This window comes from Phyllobates terribilis, unplaced genomic scaffold (assembly GCF_046119375.1).
Source record: "Phyllobates terribilis strain yellow unplaced genomic scaffold, ASM4611937v1 Scaffold_4__5_contigs__length_816908805, whole genome shotgun sequence".
Classification (NCBI taxonomy): Eukaryota; Metazoa; Chordata; class Amphibia; order Anura; family Dendrobatidae; genus Phyllobates; species Phyllobates terribilis.
This window is the reverse complement of record NW_027362764.1, coordinates 483,766,792-483,793,447: the sequence shown is the minus strand read 5'-3', so window position 1 is coordinate 483,793,447 and position 26,656 is coordinate 483,766,792. Positions and strand designations below refer to the sequence as shown.

The window sequence follows — 26,656 nt, the reverse complement described above, 5'->3', positions numbered from 1 at the left end:
TAGCGGGTACATAATCTACCACTAGTCAAATAAAGTGCCAAGGTGAGTGCATGTATAGTCATTTCAATAAGAATATGCAGTCCATCATAGTCCTGTCTATACATACCAAGAAATAAACGAAAGGGCTGCAGAGAAGAAATGACAGGGCACAGGAGCGTCACATTACCCAGCTGTACACGTGGAGCAACAGCCCCGACGCGCGTTTCGGATTTCCCTTCGTCATACCCGCTAGTATGTGTATTGATTGTCAATATTTATTTACATACATGTATCTTTTCAATTGTGGATTAGATGTTTAATGCTGTACTTAGTGGAGCAATCTTTTTTCAAGGTTCGGAATGGCTATATTTATAATTACCCTAAATCATGCTTGTTGCTATTTATAATAAAGTTTATAGAATTATTTTTCTAAATATTGGCTTATTGATCGTTTTCTTGCTTGCTTGTACTATATTGGGGGGATCTATGCCACATCTGGCACAAAATCCTGACCCATATATATATCTGCTAAATGGACAGACCTCATGACAAACACCTGACTGACCACATTATAGTCAGTGGAGTGGAGGGCCAAAAACCCTGTTTTTCAGTATAAGGCTATGTTCACACACGTTTTTTTTTTCTGCAGCTAAATCTGCTGCAAATCTGCTGACAACTTTTCTCTGGCAGGAAAACAGCTCCATCAAAAATTCAGGTTTTGCGTTTTTTGCAGCGTTTTGTTTACTGTCCTTTTGTCTGTATTTAGGCATTGTGGTAGGAAGACTCGCTCGGCCACTTCTGGAAGTAGACTCAGGAACCCGGGTTTTCTTTGCAGGCTTTATTAATAGCATAACGCTCTGCACTCCAGCAAAATAAATACAGCCTTACTTGGCTAAACAACAAAACAAAAGATAAACTTGTAGCACAGTCCATATATGTGTGCGCAGGTCGTCCACACAGGTTGTGTCCAGCCTTCAGCTCCCTCCTGAGCTATGGCTGTCCAGTCTGGAGACCTAGCCTCTCCAAACACAACTCAGAGAAGAAAAAAACAGGACTGAACATTTAAATGTTGCTCAGCCACACCCGGAGGTGGAGGTATGGGGAATGACGTCCCTCCCATCACTATGTCATTCCCCTAAAACCAAGCCCTTTAAGTGAGTTAACCCACCAGCATATAACATGCTGGCAGAACGTCCACCGGTTCCAGTTCACACAGGCTAGCAACCTGTGCGACACATATCTCCCCTCATATATCATACCAGTGACTCTGTCACAGCATGTACATAAATTTCTCTGAAAAAAAAATCCTATTCTATTTTGCCATCAAAAACGCTTCAAATACGCAGAAAAAAATGCAGGTGTATTTTTTGCTGCTTATTTGCAGCATTTTTTTCACCACCCATTACTACTTATGGGTGAAAAAATTCTAGAAGAAGTGACATGCTCTATTTTCCAAATACGCAAGCAAGGCAGAAAATACGCAGCAAACAAAAGCAACGTGTGTGAACAGAGAATTCTGGTTTCTCATAGACTTTGCTGGTACTGCCAGACGCAGCTGAAAATTTGCATAAAAATCTGCTGCAAAATATGCAGCAAAGCACACGTGTGAACTTAGCCTAAGCCTGCAAGGACTTGCTGAAATCACTAATCTTAGGTGTATTATAAGGGTTTGCTAGTGTTACTGCAGATAGTGGGGGGTGTAGAGGTTCCACAGTTTTCGCTGAACTTGATAAATGTGCATATGAGCTTGTCCATGTCTGCGGTGAATCTGCAGAAGAGTGCATTTTATATGTATGTTGTGAATGAGTATGTACATTGGGAGTGTATCAGCGTTCATCAATGTATGTTGTAAAAATTCATCAGGTGCATATAGAGGATCTATGGCTGGCACTATAAAATGGACATTGAGGCTAAAATAGTGAAGGTTATATAAGGTTGAAATATTCTCTTTCCATCGTCGGTGATTCCATCACTTGTCCTTACGTTGGGGCCCTACTGATCCTGGGTATGGGGGATCTGAAATGCTCCATCCAAACGGAGTGGCGGCTCTATTTGCTCACCACTCATTCATTCATTCATTCATTTATTCATTCATTCTCTATGGGACTTCCAGAGATAGCCAAGTAGAGCATTCTGCATTTTTTCTGGCGGTTCAATAGAGAATGAATAGTGTGGTGGTGAGCATGCCCGGCTAATGTTTTATTAAAACAGAGCATTCCAGAGCCCTGTTCTCTGGATCTGGGTGGGATGTCAACTATTGGACCCTGACAGATCAGCAAGTTATTAAGTAAATTCCAGAGATGGGGATAACCCTTTTAAAATGGATCAAATCAGAAAAATCTCTTAAACGTGAGTAGCCTTGTCTGGATTGTGCCGGACCCCACTGATCAGAATGTGCTGGTATATTGTTATGTCACTATAATATGTAATAAGAAAACCCACCAGAGCAGCATATTTTACCTGTATTTGGAATAATGTGGATCTCCGTCTGCTTCCACCCCCACGCAGCACTGATTGATGGTCACAGGCTAATATAATGTCAATCAGCACAGCACGTTCCATAGATCACCATGAATATTGGTGGTTGCTCTAAATGCTTTCCTATTATCATATTTAGTCTACAATGGTATTTATCATTTTAGCCTTACCCTCAATTCTGTTTTTACACCTGGAATCCTTGTTATAAGATGTAGTGATGTTTCTCTGCATAAATGGAGGGCTCTTAACGTTGCATATTCCATAGTAGTGCAAATCGGAGCTATAGCAAATGATGTACCCCTCTTTGTATAAAAAAAATACTCCTTAAAGATACAAAAAGGAGTAACTTTATTGTGCTGTAGAATATGTAATGTGATGTCTGAGTATTCAAGTATGAAATTTGTCACCTGTCATGGCTCTTATTAGATGAATTACACTTATTTTTATTTTTGGATCCATTTCAGGCAAACCATTGACCTTTTCCAGCAGGGGCATCATTGGTACACATGCTTAAAACTCCTTGCATTCCATATTGCCCCATGCTGCACTTTGGTGGCTTAACTTTTCCACATGTTCCCTTTCTTGTTTATATTTTAATGGATTTTTTTCACGTGTTGTAGAAGACCCTAGTGAAAAGGTAAAGCTTCCATCTATTGGACTTTATGTAGTGGCAGTGGTAATTAATAGGGGAGCACATGAATCATTTAAGTGTCCTGTTTGACTGCTTGTTTGATTTAGGATTGAGCAAACTTACTTGTGTGAACACGTATATATCATGAGGACCTCTTGGCAGAAATGTGCGACCTCCAGTACTTCTATCAATATTTTTTTTCTTTTTTTTTTTGCATTTAAACCCTTAATGACTGGTATGGTTAAAATCCAGAGTGTTGTTTTTCACTCTGACTTTCTGGAATCGAGAATAACAAGTGTATCTACACTCCTCAACATTGAAATTGCAATACTAAGAAGGAAAAGTCATGGATACATGGAAATCATAGGAACGATAGGCGTGGTAATGATGTACAAGTTAGGAAAAAAAAAATCTAAACCGATTTTATTAAAAATGTCTTTAATATCCCGTATGAGAGTCTATACACACTTTCACACCTTTGTATCATATCAATGATGTTATTACTGGTTGTCTGAGGAATGTTCTGCCACGCTGGGATTCACTGCGGGCAGCTCCCTCTGCAATTGCTGATGATGTGCTCGGTGGCAATCTGGAGATGATCCAGGCTGTGGTACCATGTTTATGCAGGCTACTTACAGAAACACAAGTAACATAGTCTCATTGAAAAACAGTTCCTGTTACACGTTGGAGAAATGGTCATACCACTGGTTCCATGTCCAAATCAATGTTTGTATACAACAAGAATGAATTGAGGGATCCAGCTACTGTACTTTGTGCCACCCCATACCAAAGTCCTGGCACTGGTGTGATGTTGCCGTGTCGTGAAGTCCTCTTCAAGGCTTGGCACACATGGTTATTAGACCAATCTTTGGTTGTCATTGCATTCAAGACAAAAATGGGACTCTTCGCTGAGGATAGCCCTCTATTTCAGCCTCCATTGCACTCTTGTTCGGCAGCATAATAGCCTTTGACAGTGATGGCATGATGTCAATGGAACACTTATAGCTGAACGTCCAGGCTCTTATCCCGATGTCATGCAAACGCCTTCTGATGGGTTGTGTAGACACAGTTTGAGGCCTTAGGCTTGGTATTTTACTTGCTGTACAGAATGGATCAATTTTGGAACAAGTAGTACAGCCATTTCTTTAAAGTGTCCCAGGAGCTGTTTTTCGACACGACCGTGCCAAGCCGTTTGTTGCTCATGGTCTACATGGCCTAAACATGCTGCCATGGCCTGTAGTGTCTCTGAACCTGTCTCCCATCAACCATATTTGGGACATCATTGGTTGACCAATGCAGACGGAGCTGCCAGCAGTGGCTCTTGAATTCAGAGTTGTGGAGTCTGTGTCCATTTTGGTGGAGTCGGTATAAAATGGTCCGACTCCTAAAATATATAATAAATTGGGTACAGTACTTCAATGCAGTTTGTGGGGAATATGTTTTCATAATAATTTGGGAAAGTTATGAAATGTCCTATTCCTGATCTAAGGGTCTAGACTTTTAGCTGAGATGAATCTGTTTTACAGTAAATTTATCACTTACACATGAGCCATGTATGAGGGAGTCGGGGTCGTGGCGTCTGTGTCATGGAAATTGAGAGGAGTCTGAGTTGGAGGTTTGGCTTACCGACTCCACAGCCCTGCTCTTGATTGGCATGCCCAAGTGCATCACTGAAGAGAATAGACCTCCATTGACATCTTGTGTGTGACTCAGACGACGCTCGTCCTTCCGTAAGCCCTACACTGGGAGATGGGGGACTCTGAGTCGGGTCCTGTGATGTAGAGATGGGGTGCAGCTGTGGCCCGGACCCGCTCCGTGCCCAGGGTCGTCACACTAAAACAAAAGAGATGGTACGGGCTTATCCGGGTTGAGTGGCTGATCTCGACTACGCCACCTGTGGCACCTGGTGAAGGCCACCAGCACTTCTGCAATCCGCTGAGGCATGGTGTTATGGCAGCCGTCGTTGTTACTACTCCCCACAGGCGGAGCAGGGCCTCAGGGCAGAGGAACAGGATGGAGGGGGTAGTAGTCTAGGAGGTCTGGTGCTGCGTAGTGCGGTGTAATGCAGAATAAATAGTCCGGAGGCCATAGGGGTTAACTTCCAGGGTTTTTACTCACGTTGAAGAGTACAGCTGCAAGGCTTCTCGCGGAGTTCTGCGGTCACCAGAGACGGGAGGGTCCAACAACCTCCGAGTAAGTCCAGTGTTCAATCAGGACCCCGCACCAGAGTGTTCCTAGACTTCAGACCGGGTTCTTTCCTGTCTGTGTGTGTGTGTGTGTGTAGATAGGCCGGGTCTCCCTCTGAACTTCTCTCAGAAAAAGGGTACGGGTGGCAGCTCCGCTCCTTCCGATACCCGGTGGGATCCTCAGGGCCTACCGGGCTTTCCTGACCAGGACGTGGAGTAGCAAGGTCAGGTGTCGGGGGCTGGTACCCCTCTTGCATCCGGAATCCCTCTGAATAGATCAGCATAGCGAGGACAGGTGGCGTATACCGCTCCGTCTGCATCCTCCCTGGGATCCATTTGCGGTGGAGCTACACTCTTAAGCTTCGGGCCTTCTTGGTCATGGTCCTTGACCGGGCTGAGACATACATTATCTGCAGCCTGCCCCTCGACCCAAGGCCGAGGTACGAGGGGCCGTGTTCCCGTCCTCTGCAGGTCCACACAGGATCCACACTCAGGGAGGAGAGATCACGATAAGGAACAGTCAAAGAACCGTGAGCCCAAGATGGCTGTGTGTTAAATATGAATTATTAAGTGCCACTAAAATGTGAGTCCTCCACCCTCACCCACTAAATGGTTCCCCTATCTCTTGGTTCCCCAGTCTCCTGAGTACCAGGAGGGGCAGCACCTAGTGCATTCTAGCCCCCTCTGGTGGGAGAAGTGTGGTGTTGGATGTGGAGGTGGGGTCCTGACCATCACACTGTTCTTACCTCAGAGGAGGAACACTACACTGCATTAGAGAAGTGCAGCATCCCTGTGGCGGTCGAACCCTCAGGGGCGCCACACTTGCTCTGCTCTGTGACAGCCTTTTAAGAGGTGTGATGTCAGTGGGAACACCTGTACTTGGACGTCCAGCTCCTAGCCCAATGTTGTGTAAACTCCCTCTGATGTTTTGTGTAGATAATGATTGACAACTTAGACTTCAGTATGTGACATCTAATTTCACTTGCAGTACGTGCAGATCACTATGTGCCAATAGTCAAATCTAACTAGACAACATGGGCCTTAACAAGGGAACATCCCGTCTGTCCCACTATTGTAGCCTGCAGCCTTTATGGACTTGTCTCCCATCGAGCACATTCTTAGTCGCCATTGTTCAGCAATTGCAAAAGGAATTCCACGTGGCAGAACATTTCTCAGACCGCCTTTAATAACTTCATTGATGACGTACAAGTACTTGTATTTCTGAGTGTGTCACTCTTACTTGTTACTGAATAAATGCAGATGCTTTGAAAATGTTTCCATTTTGTTATCATTTGCACTTAATTAACATGTCTATCGATCCTGTGACTTTCATAACTGCACAACTTTTCCGTCGTGGTGTTGCAGTATATATGCTGTATATGCTATATATGACTGGATACCCAAAAGTAGACCATGTTTGTTTATTTTCACTCTCTCCCCTATAGTTTTCCACTTTCTAGTAACTCCCTAATCCCTACACCTAGTAAGGAACTGGTCATCTCTCCCTCCATCCTGCCCATCAATCTCACCTCCTCCTCAGAACTATTCCTCAACATTCAATCCTGTGTCTCCAAACACAGACAGCCGTCTCATGCTCTATCCTGCTCCCACCTGCTAACACTTTCCCTGCTCCTCCTCACTGCCAGCAATATCTCTCCAAATCCTGGTCCTCCTCACCACATCCATATAGTCACTTCTGCCTCCTATCCACGATCTATCACAAACTCTTGCAACCTTTCTAACCTTATACCCATTCACCTCCCGCTTTTCATTACGAACAAACTTTCCTTCCTCTGAATCAACGACACCTGGCTCACCCCCTCTGACACAGCCTCTCCAGCTGCACTTTCGTACAGTGGATTCCACCTTTCCCACATCCCCATCCCAACTGCAAACATGGCGGAGGAGTTGCTATTCTCCTGTTAGATAAATGCGCCTTCACCCAAATCCAACTGCCGCCCTCCGTTACTCTCCACTCTTTTGAGGTGCACACTGTGTGCATCTACTCTCCCCTTCAACCTCCAACTGGCTGTCATTTACCGTCCTCCAGGGCCAGCCACCACTTTCTTGGACTACTTCACTTCCTTTCCGCTGACATCCTCACGATCATCATGGGCAACTTCAACATCCCCATTCACACTTCTCACTCATCTGTCTCTAAGATTCTCTCACTTCCTCCTTCGACCTCACTCAATGGTCTTCTGCAGCTGCTCACAAAGACAGCCACATACTGGACCTCATCTTCATCCGCCTCTGTTCTCTATCTAACCTCTCAAACTCACCTCTCCCTCTTTCTGACCACAGCCTACTTACAGTTGCATCTCACTAAATTAGAATCTCATCAAAAAGTTAATTTATTTCAGTTCTTCAATACAAAAAGTGAAACTCGTATATTATATATATATATTCATTACAAACAGAGTGATCTATTTCAAGTGTTTACTTCTGTTAATGTTGATGATTATTGCTTACAGCCAATGAAAACACAAAAGTCATTATCTCAGTAAATTAGAATACTTTATAACAGCTTGAAAAAATGTTTTTAAAATCCAAAATGTTGCCTACTGAAATGTATGTTCAGTAAATGCACTCAATGCTTGGTCGGGGCTCCTTTTGCATCAATTACTGCATCAATGCGGCGTGGCATTGGGGCGATCAGCCTGTGGCACTGCTGAGGTGTTATGGAAGCCCAGGTTGCTTTGATAGCAGCCTTCAGCTCGTCTGCATTGTTGGGTCTGGTGTCTATCATCTTCCTCTTGACAAATCCCCATAGAGAATCTATGGGGTTAAGGTCAGGTGAGTTTGCTGGCCAATCAAGCACTGTGATACTGTTGTTTTTAAACCAGGTATTGGTACTTTTTTGGCAGTGTGGACAGGTGCCAAGTCCTGCTGGAGAATGAAATTTCCATCTCCAAAAAACCTTGTCAGCAGAGGGAAGCATGAAGTGCTGTAAAATTTCCTGGTAGATGGCTGCTCTGACTTTGGTCTTGATAAAACATAGTGGACCTACACCAGCGGATGACATGGCTCCCCAAACCATCACTGATTCTGGAAACTTCTGACTAGACCTCAAGCAGCTTGGATTGTGTGCCTCTCCACTCTTCCTCCAGACTCTGGGACCTTGATTTCCAAATGAAATGCTAAATTTACTTTGCATTTACCTAGTGTCAATGACTGCCTTCTGGACATGGTCAAGTCAGCAGTTTTACCTGCGATTGTGGAACATACTGAAACAGACTAAGGGACCTTTTTTAAATGCTTAGGAAGCCTTTGCAGGTGTTTATTGTTAATTATTCTAATTTACTGAGATAATGACTTTTGTGTTTTCATTGGCTGTAAGCCATAATCATCAATATTAACAGAAATAAACACTTGAAATAGATCACTCTGTTTGTAATGACTCTATATACTGAGTTTCACTTTTTGTATTGAACTGAAATAAATTAACTTTTTGATGATTTTCTAATTTAGTGAGATGCACCTGTACATTCTCTGCTCTCTCCTCTCCAGGTCCACAATCCCCACTTGACCAACTTGCACACCCTCGCAGAAATCTCAAACACATTGACCTACACTCACTCTCTGAATCCCTTCTCCCTCTTCCAGACATAAGTTCCTTACACAAAGCAGATGCTGCTGCCACTTTATATAACACCACAACAGCTGCAGCTCTTGATTTGGTCGCCCCCTCACACATACCAAAGCTCGCACAATCCGCAGCCAACCCTGGCATACCAACCTGACTAAAGAATTGAGACGGACTTCCAGGGTTGCTGAGCGGAGATGGAAAAGGTCCCACTCCAACGAGCACTTCATCACATTTTAAACAGTCCCTCACTATTTAAGTCCACATTTACTGCAGCAAAACAAACCTACTTCTCATCTCTCATATCCTCTTTGTCTCACAACCTTAAACAGCTATTTAACACTTTCAAATCTCTCCTCTGTCCCCCAGTGCCTCCTCCCTCTCACCTCAGCTGAAGAGTTTGTCTCATTGACACAATCTTCTGCTTGAAGAATCAGGCAAAGCTTTTGCCTAAAGTCCCCACAGCCCCTCCTCATATCTACTTAACCCTCCTCCTCCAAAATCAGCTTGTCCACCATTACGGAAGATCAAGTTTCCTCTTTAATTTCCAAATCACACCTCACCACCTGTGAACTTGACCCAATTCCATCCCACCTCATCCCTAACCTTTCCACAGTCTTCATCCCAACCCTAACCCATCTCTTCAACATGTCACTAACAACTGGTGTCTTCCCCTCACACTTCAAACATGCCTCAATCACACCCATATTCAAAAAGCCCTCCCTTGACCCATCCTCTCTGACTAGCTATCGCCCCATATCACTTCTCCCCTATGCCTCAAAATTGTGACCATTTTGAACTGCCCTCCCACTTCTCCTCCTGCTCCCTCTTTGATCGCTTACAATCTGGCTTCCGACCACCCCATTCCACTGAAACTTCCCTGACTAAAGTCACCAACGACCAACTAACTGCCAAATCCAAGCAACACTACTGTCCTCCTTCTCCAGGACCTGTCATCTGCCTCTGACACCGTAGACAATTCCCTTTTACTACAGACTCTCTCATCTCTTAGCATCACAAACTTGGCCCTGTCTTGGATCTCCTCATATCTAACAGACCGGACATTCAGCGTCTCCCACTCCGCAACTCCTCATCTTGCCCCCTAACTGTTGGTGTGCCCCAAGGTTCCGTTCTAGGACCCTTGCTCTTCTCCATCTACACCTTCTGCGTGGGACATCTCATAGTCTCACGGCTTTCAGTATCATCTTTACACTGACACACAGATCTACCTCTGGACCTAATATCACCTCCTTAACTAACCAGAATCCCACATTGTATGTCTGCTATTTCATCCTTCTCTGCTAGATTTCTAAAACTTAACATGGATAAAACTGAATTAATCCATCTTTTCCCTCATCTCACTCAACCCCCCGCCCCTCACCCTTCTGCCCTATCCATCAAAGTCAATGACTGCCCACTCTCCTCAGTCCCACAAGCTTGCTGTCTCTGGGTAACCCTTGACTCTGATCTCTCCTTCAAACCACATATCCAAGCTCTTTCCTCTTCCTGCCAACTCCAACTCAAAAATATCTCCCGGATCTGTGCATTCTTCAACAATGAATGTGCAAAAACACTAGTGCATTCCTTCATCATCTCACGCTTTGACTACTGCAACCTCCTGCTCTGTGGCCTCCTTTCTAACACCCCTCCAATCTATCCTAAACTCTGCTGCCCGACTAATCCATCTGTCCCCCCACTATTACCCAGCCTCTCCTGTCAGTCAATCCCTTCACTGGCTCCCTATTGCCCAGATACTCCAGTTCAAAACCCTAACCTTATCATTGTGGTTTGGTCCTGATGAAGAGGTTTTGAAAACCTTGAAACTTGTTGACAAAATAAACCGCATTCATGCTTCACCTTCGTGTGTGATCACATATTTGAACAATTGGGCAGCACGGATTTTGAACCACCGTACTTCACATTTACTGCAAAAGTTTAACCTTGGCATAAAAGGCCATCTACAACCTGTCTCCTCCATACATTTGTGATCTAGTCTCCCGGTACTTACCTGCACGCAACCTCCGATCCTCACAAGATCTCCTTCTCTACCCCCTCTTATCTCCTCTTCCTACAATCGCACACAAGATTTCTCCCGTGCATCCCCCTTACTCTGTAACGCTCTACCCCAACATATCAGCCTCTCGCCTACCGTGGAAACCTTCAAAAGGAAGCTGAAGACCCAACTATTCCAACAAGCGTACAGCCTGCAGTAACCCTCGCTTCACCATACTGCTGCACGACCAGCTCTACCCTCACCTCCTGTATCCTCACCCATCCCTTGCAGATTGTGAGCCCTCGCAGGCAGGGTCCTCTCTCCTCCTGTACCAGTCGTTGACTCGTTTTTGTTCAAGATTATTGTAATTGTTTTTGCTATGTATACCCCCCCCCTTTTCACATGTAAAGTGCCATGGAATAAATGGCGCTATAATAATTTGCTCCTCAACGTTGAAATGGCATTACTTATTAGTATTGTAGTATTTAGTACTAATCACGGTCTCTGTCTAATCTCTGTATATATTACTAATCATGGTCGATAGCTGGGCTTCCCAGGATCACCAAGACAGCAGTGCAAGGAGCCTTTTGCAGTCCTCCCGCCTCCGACTGCAATGTCAAACCATCATTCCTAAACAGATAATCAAATCAGCAAAACAAGAGACTCCTTCAAAATTAAAAGACCGATATGTGGAACTTGCATCTCCTGTACACATGGGTCTCTCTTCATGTTGAAGGAGTCCTTGAAAATCTGTTCCCACTCACTCCAACCAAACCAATTTGTACATTTTGTGGAACTAGCCAGTGACGTGTCACCAATACTGAATGTAAAGCTGAGTCCTACCTACTTCATATATTTTAGATACTTGACTCTTTGGAAAAGTCTTGACACTCAACATTTACTTTTACAGCTGTTCGACTTCTTTCAGCTCGGTAAATTTTATTTTTTGACCTTTTAGGGTCATTATGGAACTGCCAAAAGCTGCTTTCCTTAAATGATGGGTATATTTTAATTCTTCTAAGAAGATTAAACCGTACTTGTTTGTATTAACATCAAGAGCGGGAAACCACTATGACCTATACACTCCCACAAAAAATCAACAGTGGTCTTCAGTCTGTGGTCAAGACTGGAGTGGTGAAAGCCCACAGGACTTGTTCATACAGTGCCCCCTCTGTTTACTGAAAAATAGGGGAAAATGCTTACAAAGGTCACCGTACAAAATAACTTTGGAAAAGGACGGTGTACTTCGATGCTTCTGCTGTTTTAGAAAATGTCTGACTGTTGTTTTGAAGATCCAACTATGCTAAAGGTGAAAAACTGTTCTGTGTTACTCTAATGTCAATGTTCAAAAGAACCTGCTACTAATGACTTGGCATATTTTATTTTACATTTAGGAAAAATATCCAATTATTCCAAATTTTTTATTGTTAGAGTTGCTACTTTCCTCCATGTATGTGGGTATTTTTATAATGTGTATATATGTTGTAGGTTTTATGTTTTACACTGATTTACAAGCAAAGCTGTGGAGTTGGTAGAATTGTATCAAATTAGACTTAATAATTAAATTAACCAATATTGAAAAAAATCCATTAAATGTAATTTAAAAGAGCTGCAACTCCCCTATTTGTCAACATTACAATTTTTCTCTACAGTAAATTTACTATTAATCATTTGAGGGAATATTGAATGTGGAAAAATAGGAGTGTAGTTGGGACCATATGCTTGTGTACAACTAGAGCAGTTCCCAGCATGTATGTAATACGATGTGAATGGAGCCTTAAAAATCACTGTTGATAAGCTATGTAGTAGGTGCAGAGGACACCTGTGCTTAACACAAAATAAAACTAAATGCGCTCTGCAGAGTGTATAAATAAACTCCAAATATCATCACCCTACTTTTACTAACTTGCCATTAAAATATGTGGACAGAGCAAAAATACTTGCACTCAATGTCCCAAATCAAACACCAAACATCCTCAAATACTTGTTGGCAAAGTCTCTATGAAACTGGCAGATTCCATCCTGGGGTCATATTTTGAAGAGTGTGATATCCTGTATCCCTCTGAAAAGGCACTAAAACCTTAAAAAATCAGATGTTGATATTAGGGTTTATTTTCTTTAACAGGAAAAATAGATCTTTTGTACCGTGTTTGCCAATACATAGAAAAATAAATCAAAAGTGAGAGTCCTCATTGGTCGATTGGCATCTTTTCCGTTGGATATCAAAAAGTAACAAATAGTAAGCTTTCGAGACTACTCATTGTCCCTTCATCAGGCCTAGAACACATCAGAAGAGTCACATATTTCTACTCAGCAGGACACCGGAATAGTGTAGTAAGTAAGACAAGTGATGTGAAGCAGAACGATCAGTGTTGGAAGAGGAGAAACAGTTGTGGCTGCACACTTTTTCCTTAGTCTCTCAGAAGTCCTGTAACTCCATTTTTGTGCATAACGAGTATTGTAGAGATGTAGAATTGCTTCATACGCCAGAGTCCTTTTGGAAATAAGATTTTCTTTTTTGCATTTGAATAGGGAAAAAAAAATTCGCACAACTGAACAGCAATATTTCTCAACATGTGACTTTTAGTTCCACTTAAGATGCGGTACATTCTAATAACCTCCATTGTGCTATAGAAAAATATATGAACTGCACCAACATTTACTGCCACAGGTGTTTCTCCCCTTCCCACATTGGTTCTGCTCCACATCAATTGTCTTCCTTACTGATTATTCCTGTGTGCTGTTGTGTATAATTATGTAACTCTTAGGTCTTTTCATCAGGCAAAATACAACACAAAAAGGTGGCTACTTTGAAGAATCTAGAATATAAGACATATTTTCAGTGGTTTCACACTTTTTTGTTAAGTATATAATTCCACATGTGTTAATTCATAGTTTTGATTTCTTCAGTGTGAATGTACAATTTTCATAGTCATGAAAGTACAGAAAAATCTTTAAATGAGAAGGTGTGTCCAAACTTTTGGTCTGTACTGTATACAATATATTAAAATATCATTTTGGCTGTGTTTCCTCAACAGCGGAAGTCAGAGACTCCCTGGCGCCTGCGCAATAGAGCACTCTGCTCATACAAACCCGGCCGGGAGGAAACAAAGCACGGTCTATAAGAGCCGGAAGGAAGATGAGCTGCCAAGAACTATTATCGTTTCTGTAAACCATTATAATGGACTACGTGAAATGAGTTCTCTTGGGAGCACTTGTTAACTATAATTGAACAGTGTAAATGATCCATTAGTTTTATCGTCTGATAGGAAAAAAGGGTTTACATTACATATGTACAGCACCCTAGCGTTAAGGGTGCTTCAAAAATAAAAGCTCTAGGGCTTTTGTAAAAAATAAAAAATATATATATATATATACCGTACAGACCAAAAGTTTGGACACACCTTCTCATTTAAAGATTTTTCTGTATTTTCATGACTTTAAAAATTTTACATTCACACTGAAGGCATCAAAACTATGAATTAACACATGTGCAATTATATACTTAACAAAAAAGTGTGAAACAACTGAAAATATGTCTTATATTCTAGGTTCTTCAAAGTAGCCACCTTTTGCTTTGATGACTGCTTTGCACACTCTTGGCATTCTCTTGATGAGCTTCAAGAGGTAGTCACCGGAAATGGTCTTCCAACAATCTTGAAGGAGTTCCCAGAGATACTTAGCACTTGTTGGCCCTTTTGCCTTCACTCTGCGGTCCAGCTCACCCCAAACCATCTCGATTGGGTTCAGGTCTGGTGACTGTGGAGGCCAGGTCATCTGGCGTAGCACCCCATCACTCTCCTTCTTGGTCAAATAGCCCTTACACAGCCTGGAGGTGTGTTTGGGGTCATTGTCCTGTTGAAAAATAAATGATGGTCCAACTAAACGCAAACCGGATGGAATATCATGCCGCTGCAAGATGCTGTGGTAGCCATGCTGGTTCAGTATGCCTTCAATTTTGAATAAATCCCCAGCAGTGTCCCCAGCAAAGCACCCCCACACCATCACACCTCCTCCTCCATGCTTCACGGTGGGAACCAGGCATGTAGAGTCCATCCATTCACCTTTTCTGTTTCGCACAAAGACACGGTGGTTGGAACCAAAGATCTCAAATTTGGACTCATCAGACCAAAGCACAGATTTCAACTGGTCTAATGTCCATTCCTTGTGTTCTTTAGCCCAAACAAGTCTCTTCTGCTTGTTGCCTGTCCTTAGAAGTGGTTTCCTAGCAGCTATTTTACCATGAAGGCCTGCTGCACAAAGTCTCCTCTTAACAGTTGTTGTAGAGATGTGTCTGCTGCTAGAACTCCTTGTGGCTTTGACCTGGTCTCTAATCTGAGCTGCTGTTAACCTGCGATTTCTGAGGCTGGTGACTCGGATAAACTTATCCTCAGAAGCAGAGGTGACTCTTGGTCTTCCTTTCCTGGGGCGGTCCTCATGTGAGCCAGTTTCTTTGTAGCACTTGATGGTTTTTGCAACTGCACTTGGGGACACTTTCAAAGTTTTCCCAATTTTTCGCACTGACTGACCTTCATTTCTTAAAGTAATGATGGCCACTCGTTTTTCTTTACTTAGCTGCTTTTTTCTTGCCATAATACAAATTCTAACAGTCTATACAGTAGGACTATCAGCTGTGTATCCACCTGACTTCTGCACAACACAACTGATGGTCCCAACCCCATTTATAAGGCAAGAAATCCCACTTATTAAACCTGACAGGGCACACCTGTGAAGTGAAAACCATTATCGGTGACTACCACTTGAAGCTCATCAAGAGAATGCCAAGAGTGTGCAAAGCAGTCATCAAAGCAAAAGGTGGCTACTTTGAAGAACCTAGAATATAAGACATATTTTCAGTTGTTTCACACTTTTTTGTTAAGTATATAATTCCACATGTGTTAATTCATAGTTTTGATGCCTTCAGTGTGAATGTACAATTTTTAAAGTCATGAAAATACAGAAAAATCTTTAAATGAGAAGGTGTGTCCAAACTTTTGGTCTGTACTGTGTGTGTGTGTGTATATGTATATGTGTGTGTATATATATGTATGTATATGTATGGTACGGAAAGTATTCAGACCCCTTTACATTTTTCACTTTGTTTCATTGCAGCCATTTGGTAAATTCTAAAAAGTTCATTTTTTTCTCTCATTAAAGTACACGCTGCACCCCATCTTGACTGAAAAAGAACAGAAATGTAGAAATATTTGCAATTTTATTAAAGAAAAACTGAAATATCGCATGGTCATAAGTATTCAGACCCTTTGCTCAGGATTGAGTAGAAGCACCCTTTTGAGCTAGTACAGTCATGAGTCTTCTTGGGAATGATGAAACAAGTTTTTCACACCTGAATTTGGGGATCCTCTGCCATTCTTCCTTGCAGATCCCCTCCAGTTCCGTCAGATTTGATGTTGAACGTTGGTGGACAGCCATTTTCAGATCTCTCCAGAGATGCTCAATTGGGTTTAGCTCAGGGCTGATGTGTCACTTAATAATCCTTAAATTTGCAAAATATGGAGGGGGTACTCTGAGTGCCCCCTCCATATTTTGCAAATTTAAGGATTATGTAAATAAATATTTTTTTTTCTGCAATTTTGTAACTACATTTTGGAGAGCCAGATTCTTATTTAATTGTAGTTTCAATATAATCAGCATTTTATCTGCAGGAGATTATCACTATCTGACTACAGCTCACATACAGTGTAACTCTTAGCTCTACTACATTTACATCAGACAAACCAGGTACTGTATGAAAACTACACCAAGCTGTCCAGTAAGTGCTGCATCTCTGGAATCAGGCCTTCTTGCCTTAGGCTATGCTGCAATCAGATTATATACCAAAAACCTGCTGATGGATTCCCTTTAAAAGAAGCGCTCCCACAAAGGTCGTCCCCCCCCCCCCAAAATCTGTGTATACCTTCTGGTAGTGTGAGTATGTTAATATACTCCCCTACTGCTGCCTTCTCTGGGATCCAGCATCACTTTGCTCCTCTTCTCAAGTGTTGTCACCACTCTTCAAACTCTCCAGGGCCCAATGCACTCTGCAGACTCGGAGGTTGCTTTTACAATATAAACCTATGGAGCTCCATGAATTTTGCATTGTAAGAGAGACTTCCGGCTTGCATAGAGTGAGCCGGATAGTCTGAAGTGCGGTAACATCACTGACAAGAGGAGTGGAACGGCGATTGGTCCCAGATAAGGCAGGGCTAGGTAAGTATATTAACACACTCACACTACATGCATATACACACAGGTTTGATAAAAAAACAAAACTTCATAGGAGGACGTTTTAAAGTTCTTGTGTTGCTTTCTCTGCATGTTTGGGTTATGGGAGTATAATGGGTTATGGGTAATGGATGACATTCACAAACAAAGGTAAGGCAGAGTAGGTTTTGATGTACAGAGAACTCCAGCTTCCACCCACTCCCCAGGTCAATGCAAACATCATAAGGTTGTGTAAGGCACTGGAGTTTCTGCCAGTGAGTTTATTAAGACAGTGATCAAGGCCAGTTAACGAAAACGTCCTTTATTGTCTAAATACTGCACATATGAAGTTTGCTCACCTCCGGATCGCAGCCGGGATCACATAACTAAAGTCCAGTTCCACTTGCCCTTGCACCCCCTTAAGGTTGTCTGGTGCTATTGTGGTTGCCCACGTCGCTGGCTCTGGCCTGTCTAAGCTTCACACAGCCAGGCATACATCCACAGCACCTTCAGCTCTGCTACATATGAAATCCAAACACAAACTGACACACCCAAACCTTAAGGCTATGTACCCACGATGCAGAAATGAATCAGAAAATTTCTGCAGCGTTTCTGCATGGTCTTGGCAGTCAAAAACGCTTGCAGATTTTGCATGCGTTTTTGCAGCAGTTTTCAAGTCCATTGGGACCTCATATCTGCATGCAGAAACGCACAAATAATGGACATGCTGCGGATTTTTCCGGAAGGAAAATCCGCTGTGGAAAAATCCGCAGCATGGGCACAGAACATGCAGATTTTCATTGGGGATCATGGGGCACGGATTACCAAGCGTTTTTAAAGCGTTTCTGCGGCGGAAATTCCGCATCAAAAACGCTTGAAAAACGCATAGTGGGCACACAGCCTTACTTCAGGTTTAAATGAAAACCTTGGCCATAGGCGACTTGTAAGACATGGACTGGAGGGAGAGATCCGTCCCACTACCATCCTACAGATCTCTCCAAAAATAAAAGCCCAAGACAGGTTTTCCTTAACTGACTTGGTCAAATAACTTGACCCAGTCCACATTTACTTTTATCTATCATGGTGACCACAGCCGTGGCTGTGATTACAATACACTCCAGTGGTTCAGTATGCTTCTAAGCACATTCTGGGGGATACATAACAGCCCTCGCATATGATTCCCCTCAATGTTTCACAGTTGAATAACCATGATTGGCTTAGTTGTCTCTTTAAAGAGGACGAATTTGATTTTGCAAGCTATGTTTCCCAACATTTTCTCTTGGAACATCCAGTGCCTTTGCACAAACAAGGGAAAGGATCCAAAAAGATAGCAATGATCTCTTAACTTGTTTGGACTACTCTCTTGACTAAGGCATCATCCATACATCTATTAGTCACGTATGTGTTCTACCCATGATTTCCACTGATAGAGCCTGTACCTATTAAAGTCTTCGGTGTTGGGGTGCGTTCATTGATCCCATTGGGGCTTACATCCAAACCCCTGGCAAAATGAGATTCATGCGTATGCGCCGACAGGGCCATAGACTATAATGGTGCTGACAGATTGATCATGTGCGCTGACTTGCAGAATGTTCGGGCTTATATCCCTGCTGTAGGCGGACCATACCCCTTGTAAAAGTGACAGCCAAACGCGCGTCGTTGGTGACAGGCAAGCCCTGCTTCCACACATAATGACCTTTGTACATCACAACGATTCATTTTGGCTGCTATGGCTTGTTATATAAATGTAAATGAACTGACATAGATTACCCTCTATGAACTGTTTAACACTAAGGGGAATTGGCAATAGTTTATGATCACTCTATCTCTCTAGCACTGACACTTTATATACTGTTTTCCCTGGCTTCAGTTCTACGAAGAGATTGTACCCTTGTTGTTTTTGAATATATACTGTACTATCTCTTGTGTATGCCCAGTGGTGTCTAAATTGTTGTAAGTCGTTTAATAGCTTAGAATTATTTGAATTCAACCTTTGGCCATTTGTTGGGCCATATACTTACTGTTATTTGGCTTTTGGGCTCCCGCCTGTTCATCTTAACATGTATTTCACCTTTTTGGACCCTGATATATATTTTAGAACTGTGAAAATATTTATTGGTACAAAATAAATAATTTCAATAAAAAAAACGTTGGCGATCATGGTTTACTCCATTCTCTCCAGTGTATGTCCCGTATACTACATCTGAATGTCCGCCTCCAGTAAGCGTATATGGCCGAAAATGATGCACGTCTGCACACACGTTCACTCTGTCAGGACCATTATAGTCTATTGTCGTGTTTTGCTGGGGGGTTCGAACGTAAGCCCCCGACGGGACCAATGAACATGTGACAAAATGCAATGTGAAAGCACCCTTATTCACTTGTCCATGTGTTTGGTTTTTTGTTTTTTTTGTTGCAGATCGTGTGTCAGATCAATTACAGACATAACTCGTGATTTATTTTTTTTGTAGAGTCGCTGATCAAAATTATCCATGCAAGTGTATTCTATCTATCCATTGTTTATTTTTTCATATGTGAACTCACTGATGAAATGCTGATGAAAATTGGGTCGAAAACTGATTTTGCATATGTGAAAAATAAATGATGTCTGAATGAAGCCTTAGTGATATTCCTAACAACTAAATGTCAGTAAGCAATTCCCTAGTCAGGTCAGGTATTTGATATGTTTTATTTTAAGCACATCTGATACAACTAATGATGCCCTTGATTAGTTTCATTAGCAAATATATTCTCTAATGCCACATTCACACATTCAGTATTTGGTCAGTATTTTACATCAGTATTTGTAAGCCAAAATCAGGAGTGGGTGATAAATACAGAAGTGGTGACGTGTTTCTATTATACTCTTCCTCTGATTGTTCCACTCCTGATTTTGGCTCACAAATACTGATGTAAAATACTGACCGTGCCTAAAGCTGTGCAGCTGCCGCACTGAAAGCCTGGCTACTGGGAGGAAATTATTAAATTAATTTTATTCCTCTCTGCAGCCTCCGGCTCACAGTCAGAGGTGTGGCTAGTGAGCTGTGGCTGTAACCCCACTTGGGCACTGACTGACAGCCTGCTCTGCAATGCATCAGTACAGAGCCTGGCTGTCAGTCAGTGCCTGGGTGAGGATACAGCCACCGTTCACTGTATACTGAGCAGTGACTGAAGCCGCACCTATGTGACTGAAAGCCAGAGGGGCTTCTGGGTTCAAATCCCACCAAGGACAACATCTGCAAGGAGTTTGTATGTTCTCCCCGTATTTGCGTATGTTTCCTCCAACACTCCAAAGACATATTGATAGGGAATCTAGATTGTGACTGTGAGCCCAATGGGGACAGCAATGATAATGTCTGTAGAGCGCTGAGGAATGTAGCACTATGTAGTCAATGGATAATAAATAAAATAATTGTTTGGAGCTTGGCTAGATATTGCAAATGGGGTTGTTTTTTTTCTATTATATACCAAGAAGAGAATTGTGCGATAATTCAACTGTTGATAATCCAGTTGCACTCCATCGTCTTCAGTGCATTCCTCCTTGAAAGGTTACTTATTTCCTGGAAAATTGTCTATCATTTTGCATTGACCTGTCTTTGGACTGCATATTGGGAGATCCCATGACTCCAGACCCTCTCCCTCATAAATTTATCATGAAGAGGAACCGGCTTCACCAGAAACTACTAATCAGTTTGTTGCTCTTATTTCTGACACTTTAAGAACTGGAGGGACTATGTAAGACTGGTTGTGATTCCTAAAGGGTTAATGCAAAATGTTTGCAAAACCCATTGAGTGGAAGCAGAAAGTTTACACTTTAGTTACTTTTTGATATGATGATTTCATACAAGTTGTGGAATTGTATGAAGGCTAAATTTTGAAAACTGACACTGTGCAAATTGTTTTTTAGACCTGACTATACCTGGAAGCAAAAACATTTTCTCATTAACCTTTTGGTCTGTTGATATGTCTTGGATTTCCATTATAATGCCTGTTTATTCTACAATAAAACAAAAAAAAACATGAAAACAAAGAGTACTGTTACTGTATTTTGTGCGCTAAGTCAGTGATTGAATCAAACAAAGATATGAATAAAAAAAAACAAAGTGTCAGTTCCAGATTATTCATAGTGAATAATGTAAAAAACAAAATAAAATTAAAATTCTGTTTTACAGGTAAGAGGAGTAGTTGGAAAGCGCTTCAGTGAGGGCTACACCCAAGTCACACCACTTTCCCCATACTTATTAAAAAAAAAATTATTACAAACTACAGAATTTACTATTTTTTTTTGTTTTCCATTGAAATACAGATGGTGGATTCTAACTTATCACGCGCATATCAATAGCCTTCCGGCCCATAAGGACCTTCCGGCCCATAAGGAGTGCTTCTCCCAGGAAAATGTTGTTCTGATGGGATCATAGTTCTTCATCTATCAGGTACTGGCTGTATGAACTCAGCCACGTATGTATGACTGAAACGCTGCCGGGGACTGAGCCACACAGGAGACTAGTCGGACAGGCCAGGCGGGTTCCCGGCAGCTTGTCCCCGCCCGCTGCCCTGGACTGACAGGTCTCTGTTTCTCTCTGGAGCGCTGCAGTGTTTGAGTGTAACGTACCTAGCTGAGTTCATACGGCCAGTGCCTGATATATGCTGCCCCTGGATCGGGCAACATGTATCGGCTGTCAGGTTCACTTTTAAGTAGCTGTGATGTATAATTGATTTTATAATGCAATTAAAAAAATATATATTTTTTCGTTTTAGAGTGACGCAGCAGAAAAAGTTAGACATGAGAAACTTCGCGTACAGTGGGAGGCATTCATGAAGGAACAGGAACAGAGACAATTGGCGATAGACGAGGAGCACAATAAAGCTGTATTGCGTCTAAAGGAACAGTATACACAGATGGACAGAGAGCTCTCCAAAATGGCCACTCTTTAAAAACGACTGCACTTCATATGCCTGTGATCCATAGATGCCTGCTTGCCATTCTGTTACCTATTAGAAAAAAGTGTTGGTAAGCTTCCATTACCTCATAATCAAGTGCCTGATGAAGATCAAGATCTCAGACCAGATCTAGAACTAGAGGGGCAGTGCTGGCGATTTATAGATACATAGTATGCTTTTCAATGTAAGTTCAGGATAGACATGGATATTTTTCTCTGTTGGTCTTGTATTTGTGCTTGTCCCTGGATTAGTGTCGCTTTCAGTCACCTTTTGTATTGATTGTTTAATGCAAACCATTTTGTACACTGAATTGTACAGACATCACCGTGGTTCTGAGCAAGCTCTAGCTCCTTCTTTACCTGAAATACTTCAGCAATAAAATAACGAGGTACAGCAAGAAGTGAGAAATTTTACATTAAAGTCAGTTTAAAACTTTTTTGACAAGTACTGATAACATGAAGCACATTGTCTTTTTTTTTTTTTTTTCATAAAACCTCCATAAAGGAGATATTGCTTTACTGCAGGTCTACATAAATGTATAATTCCAACTGCACACTTAGGGTTTTTTCTGCAGTACAGCAAGTCTATAGTTTTTATTTCATCGACGGTAGGCCATCAATAGAGACGTGGCCGCTCATCTCAGGTCACTCATCAGTGAAATGTATATCAGTAAAATTAGAGATGTTTATGTAACTTCTGTTCATTGCAATGAAGAAAGGCTACACAACCACCTTGATTGCTTTTTGGCAGTGGTCACTAATGTTGAGCAAATTTGTTCGGCATTTCAAATTCGTGTTCGGGGTTCCGGCTTGTTTGCGCCAAAAAATCGGCTCCGCCCACGAACATCCCTGATTTGTCACGCAGATAATATCTAGTGGTCACCAGTGAACCACTGGTAACCACTGAACACTAGTGATCACAAGTCCTGGGACAAGGTATTTTGGTGCCCTAGGCGGATGAGCAAGCTGTCTAACAGCCGTGACACATGCAGCCACAGCGACCGTAAAAGAAAGGCCGAGCACGCCAAAATACTCGGCAATGTAACTGCATTGAACTACTGTACCCAATTTATTATATATTTTAGGAGTCTGAGTTGGTCCATTTTCTCCCGACTCCACCAAAATGGGCTCCGACTCCACAGCCCTGATAATCATTCATTGTTTGTGGACTATTTATACAATACCAAGGATAAATAGTGATATTCATCCCTGACGTCCTATATTTTAAATGTCAGACACAAGAACAGTCATGGAAACTAATATAACTTAACTATAATGGAGACTGTTTAGTTTCCACTAGGGTATCCTCCAAATACTGGACACCTTAATTGAAACCAAACCGACCCTATAATAGACAAAGGTAAACGTATGATGGGGTTTTGAGTCATGTGACGAATACAATTTGCAACAAAACTGATAGTGGTTCTGCTTCCATATTCTTGTACTGATAGTGGTTCTGGTGGCGTATTCATGTACTGATGGTGGTTCTGATGAGGAATTCATGAGTGATGGTTGTTCTGTTGATGTAGTCATGCAGGGATGAAGGTTATGGTGCTGTATTCATCAACAGAACAATCATCAGTACATGAATACGAAACCAAAATCGTCATCGGAATATAAATAGAACACCAAAGCCATCAGTAGTACATAAATGCGGCACGTGAACCATCATCAGTAAATAGAACCACTAAGAGTACACGAATACATCACCAGAACCATAATCAGTACATTAATGCGTCACCAGAACCATAATCAGCACATAAATACATCACGAGAACCACAGTCAGTAAATAAATACACCAGTACACGAAGACATCACCAGAACCACCATCAATACATGACTACATCACCAAATTTAGTACAGCAATCAATCTTAATGTCAAGTTAGCCCCATATACATTTCTTTGCATGAACCTACAGCTCCCAGTGTGTCCTTAACAACTCCCAGTGTGTCCTTAACAACTCCCAGTGTGTCCTTAACAACTCCCAGCATCTCCTTACCATTGTTATCAGTCATTATATGACTGCAGACCATACAGGAACCACAGTACTGATGAAACAAAGTCAGTATTAATAAGTAAAGCTTTAAATCCAGGTACGTTATAGATGATGTCTTCTATGATTGGAGTTGTTTTTTCTATTCGTCTCTATCTTGTCCAGACTCCATAATGAATTTTCACATCCACATCTCATCTCTGCTGTCTCCTCTCTTCACCGGTCTTGGGCTGCACATCCCAGTGTCCCAAGTGTTATTAAAATGCCCTCAGCATACAAATATCTGTCTATACTATGATCTAAACAAGCCTTCTATGGTATATGGCTGCCACACTGTCTGCCATTATCAGCTGTAACTGCCAAACCATCCGCCCTTATTAAAAATGGTCAATGCATTGGCTTTTCCCTCTATGCTGTTTTCTGTTACACTCTTTGTATCTCCACACTGTCCCCCCACCATGCTAACCTCTTTCCATACTGTGCCCCCATTTAATGCTTCCCCCTCTCCATATCAATTTTGTGCCCCCTAAGACTGCCCACCACACTGTCCCTCTCCAGACTGTACCTCTCCTCACACTGGCCCTCTATACAGTATGGTCATCACAGCCCCCAGTATTATGTCCCTCACAGCCCCCTATACAGTATGTCTTCATAATCAGCCCCCAGTATAATATCCCCCACAGCCAGTCCCCAGTGTAATAGTTCCCCCACAGGCTGCAGCCCGCAGTATAATTTCCCTACAGTCAGCAGCCCCCAGTATTATGCCCCTCACAGCCAGCCCCCCAGTATTATGCCCCCAATGTTCTCGTCTCACACAGCCAGCAGCCCACATTATTATGTTCCCAGCAGCCCCCAGTATAATGTCTCGCGCAGCCAGCAGACCCCAGTATCATGCCCCATTTAGCCAGCCCCCACTATTATAGTACTCCACAACATGCGGCCCCCATTATTATGTCCCCCACAGCCAGCCCCCAGTATTAAAGTCTCACAGCCAGCCCCTCTTTTGATGGCCTGCATTCAGTGACCATACAATATAAGAAAAATAAAAAAAACGCTTATACTCCCCTAATCCAGGCTCCCCGTCCAGCGCAGCCTCCGTTTCTTCTATCATGTACAGCAGTGGACGCTGCAATGTCGTCACTTCATCACATTATCCCATGTCCCCTGCATACGCCATCTCCAACAGGGCGCTGGCCCGTAAGTGGCCTGCGTTCTGATGAAGTTCCTGGCAGAGCAGGGAGCCGATTACAGCTGTGCCGGTGGCAGCACATCCATTCTATTCGAGTCTGACAGACGTGAATACATTTGAGTATGGGGAGGTAAAACCGTCCGCGGCACAGTCAAAAGAGGGGTGACCGGTGTCAGTGACTGATACAGCTCACCTCCTTTCCTGCGGCCCGGCCGTCACTGTTCTGAATGCAGCTTCAGAAAGGAGCCAGACGGGCATTCAGTGTCAGGTGTTTGTTTTTTTAAAGTGTGCCCCCCTTGGGTAAGCGGGAGGTAGCGCCATAGGCGGGTGCCTACCCCTTGTCCCGGCCCTCGTGGTCACTCTTTGGAATTGAGGGCTTTGGTCTTTGGCCTGCACTATCAGATGATCATAACCTGTCAGAGGTAAATTTTTAAACAATCTATTCACCAATGTGGAAAATGTATAAAATAAATATAATGCCCAATGAAATTTGAAGTAAATAATGCTGATGTAACTGCTTGCCCTATTTGTTAGAAGTTCCAGAGTTTGAAATAATTCTGATATAAATCTTGCTGTGTAAACAGATTGTATGTGGAGACGTGAACTCACAATTTACAAAAGACAAAAGACAAAAATATATCTCATACCCTACCATCATTATATATAAATGTAAAGCAAAGTTGCATAATAAATATAGGGTACTTAGTGAACTATTTTTGATCAAAAAAAGTATACAAGCCGTCCCACCAGCGGCAAGGTGACCCTAAATTGGGACGGTACCTATACTGCCTATATTAAAAACCTTACTGTATATCAAAGTTGAAGCAATGCATATAAAAGGGTAGACAAATAGGACCGGGTCCCAACTCCAGACCACCCAGGCCCGTGGTAAGCTACATATATACCAGTCAGCTCAACAAAGGGGATGCCACACCCTTAAATTGCACAGAATGCAAACAAGACAAAAAACCAGGCAATGTGAACTGAGGTCTAAGATGGTAGACATGCAAGAAATAGGAGCATGTTCACACTAGCAAAAAAGAAACAAAACCTACAAAGGACAAAAGACAAAAATATATCTCATACCCTACCATCATTATATATAAATGTAAAGCAAAGTTGCATAATAAATATAGGGTACTTAGTGAACTATTTTTGATCAAAAAAAGTATACAAGCCGTCCCACCAGCGGCAAGGTGACCCTAAATTGGGACGGTACCTATACTGCCTATATTAAAAACCTTACTGTATATCAAAGTTGAAGCAATGCATATAAAAGGGTAGACAAATAGGACCGGGTCCCAACTCCAGACCACCCAGGCCCGTGGTAAGCTACATATATACCAGTCAGCTCAACAAAGGGGATGCCACACCCTTAAATTGCACAGAATGCAAACAAGACAAAAAACCAGGCAATGTGAACTGAGGTCTAAGATGGTAGACATGCAAGAAATAGGAGCATGTTCACACTAGCA

General features: G+C 42.4%; 1 protein-coding gene across 2 annotated transcripts in view; it reads left to right on the top strand.

Annotated features, from left to right (window-relative positions):
* Positions 1-24,626, top strand: part of BLOC1S5 (biogenesis of lysosomal organelles complex 1 subunit 5) — a 53,551-nt gene extending 28,925 nt beyond the window's left edge. Inside the window, exon 5 of one of the 2 annotated variants that reach the window (XM_073678745.1) lies at positions 21,816-24,626. In XM_073678745.1, coding sequence (XP_073534846.1) covers positions 21,816-21,992 — 177 coding nt within the window. In that variant the 3' untranslated portion in view covers positions 21,993-24,626. Of the gene's footprint in view, positions 1-13,891; positions 14,184-21,815 lie in introns of those variants that run through there. The other variant, XM_073678747.1, reaches the window with a different exon arrangement.
* Positions 24,627-26,656: the final 2,030 nt, after the last annotated feature.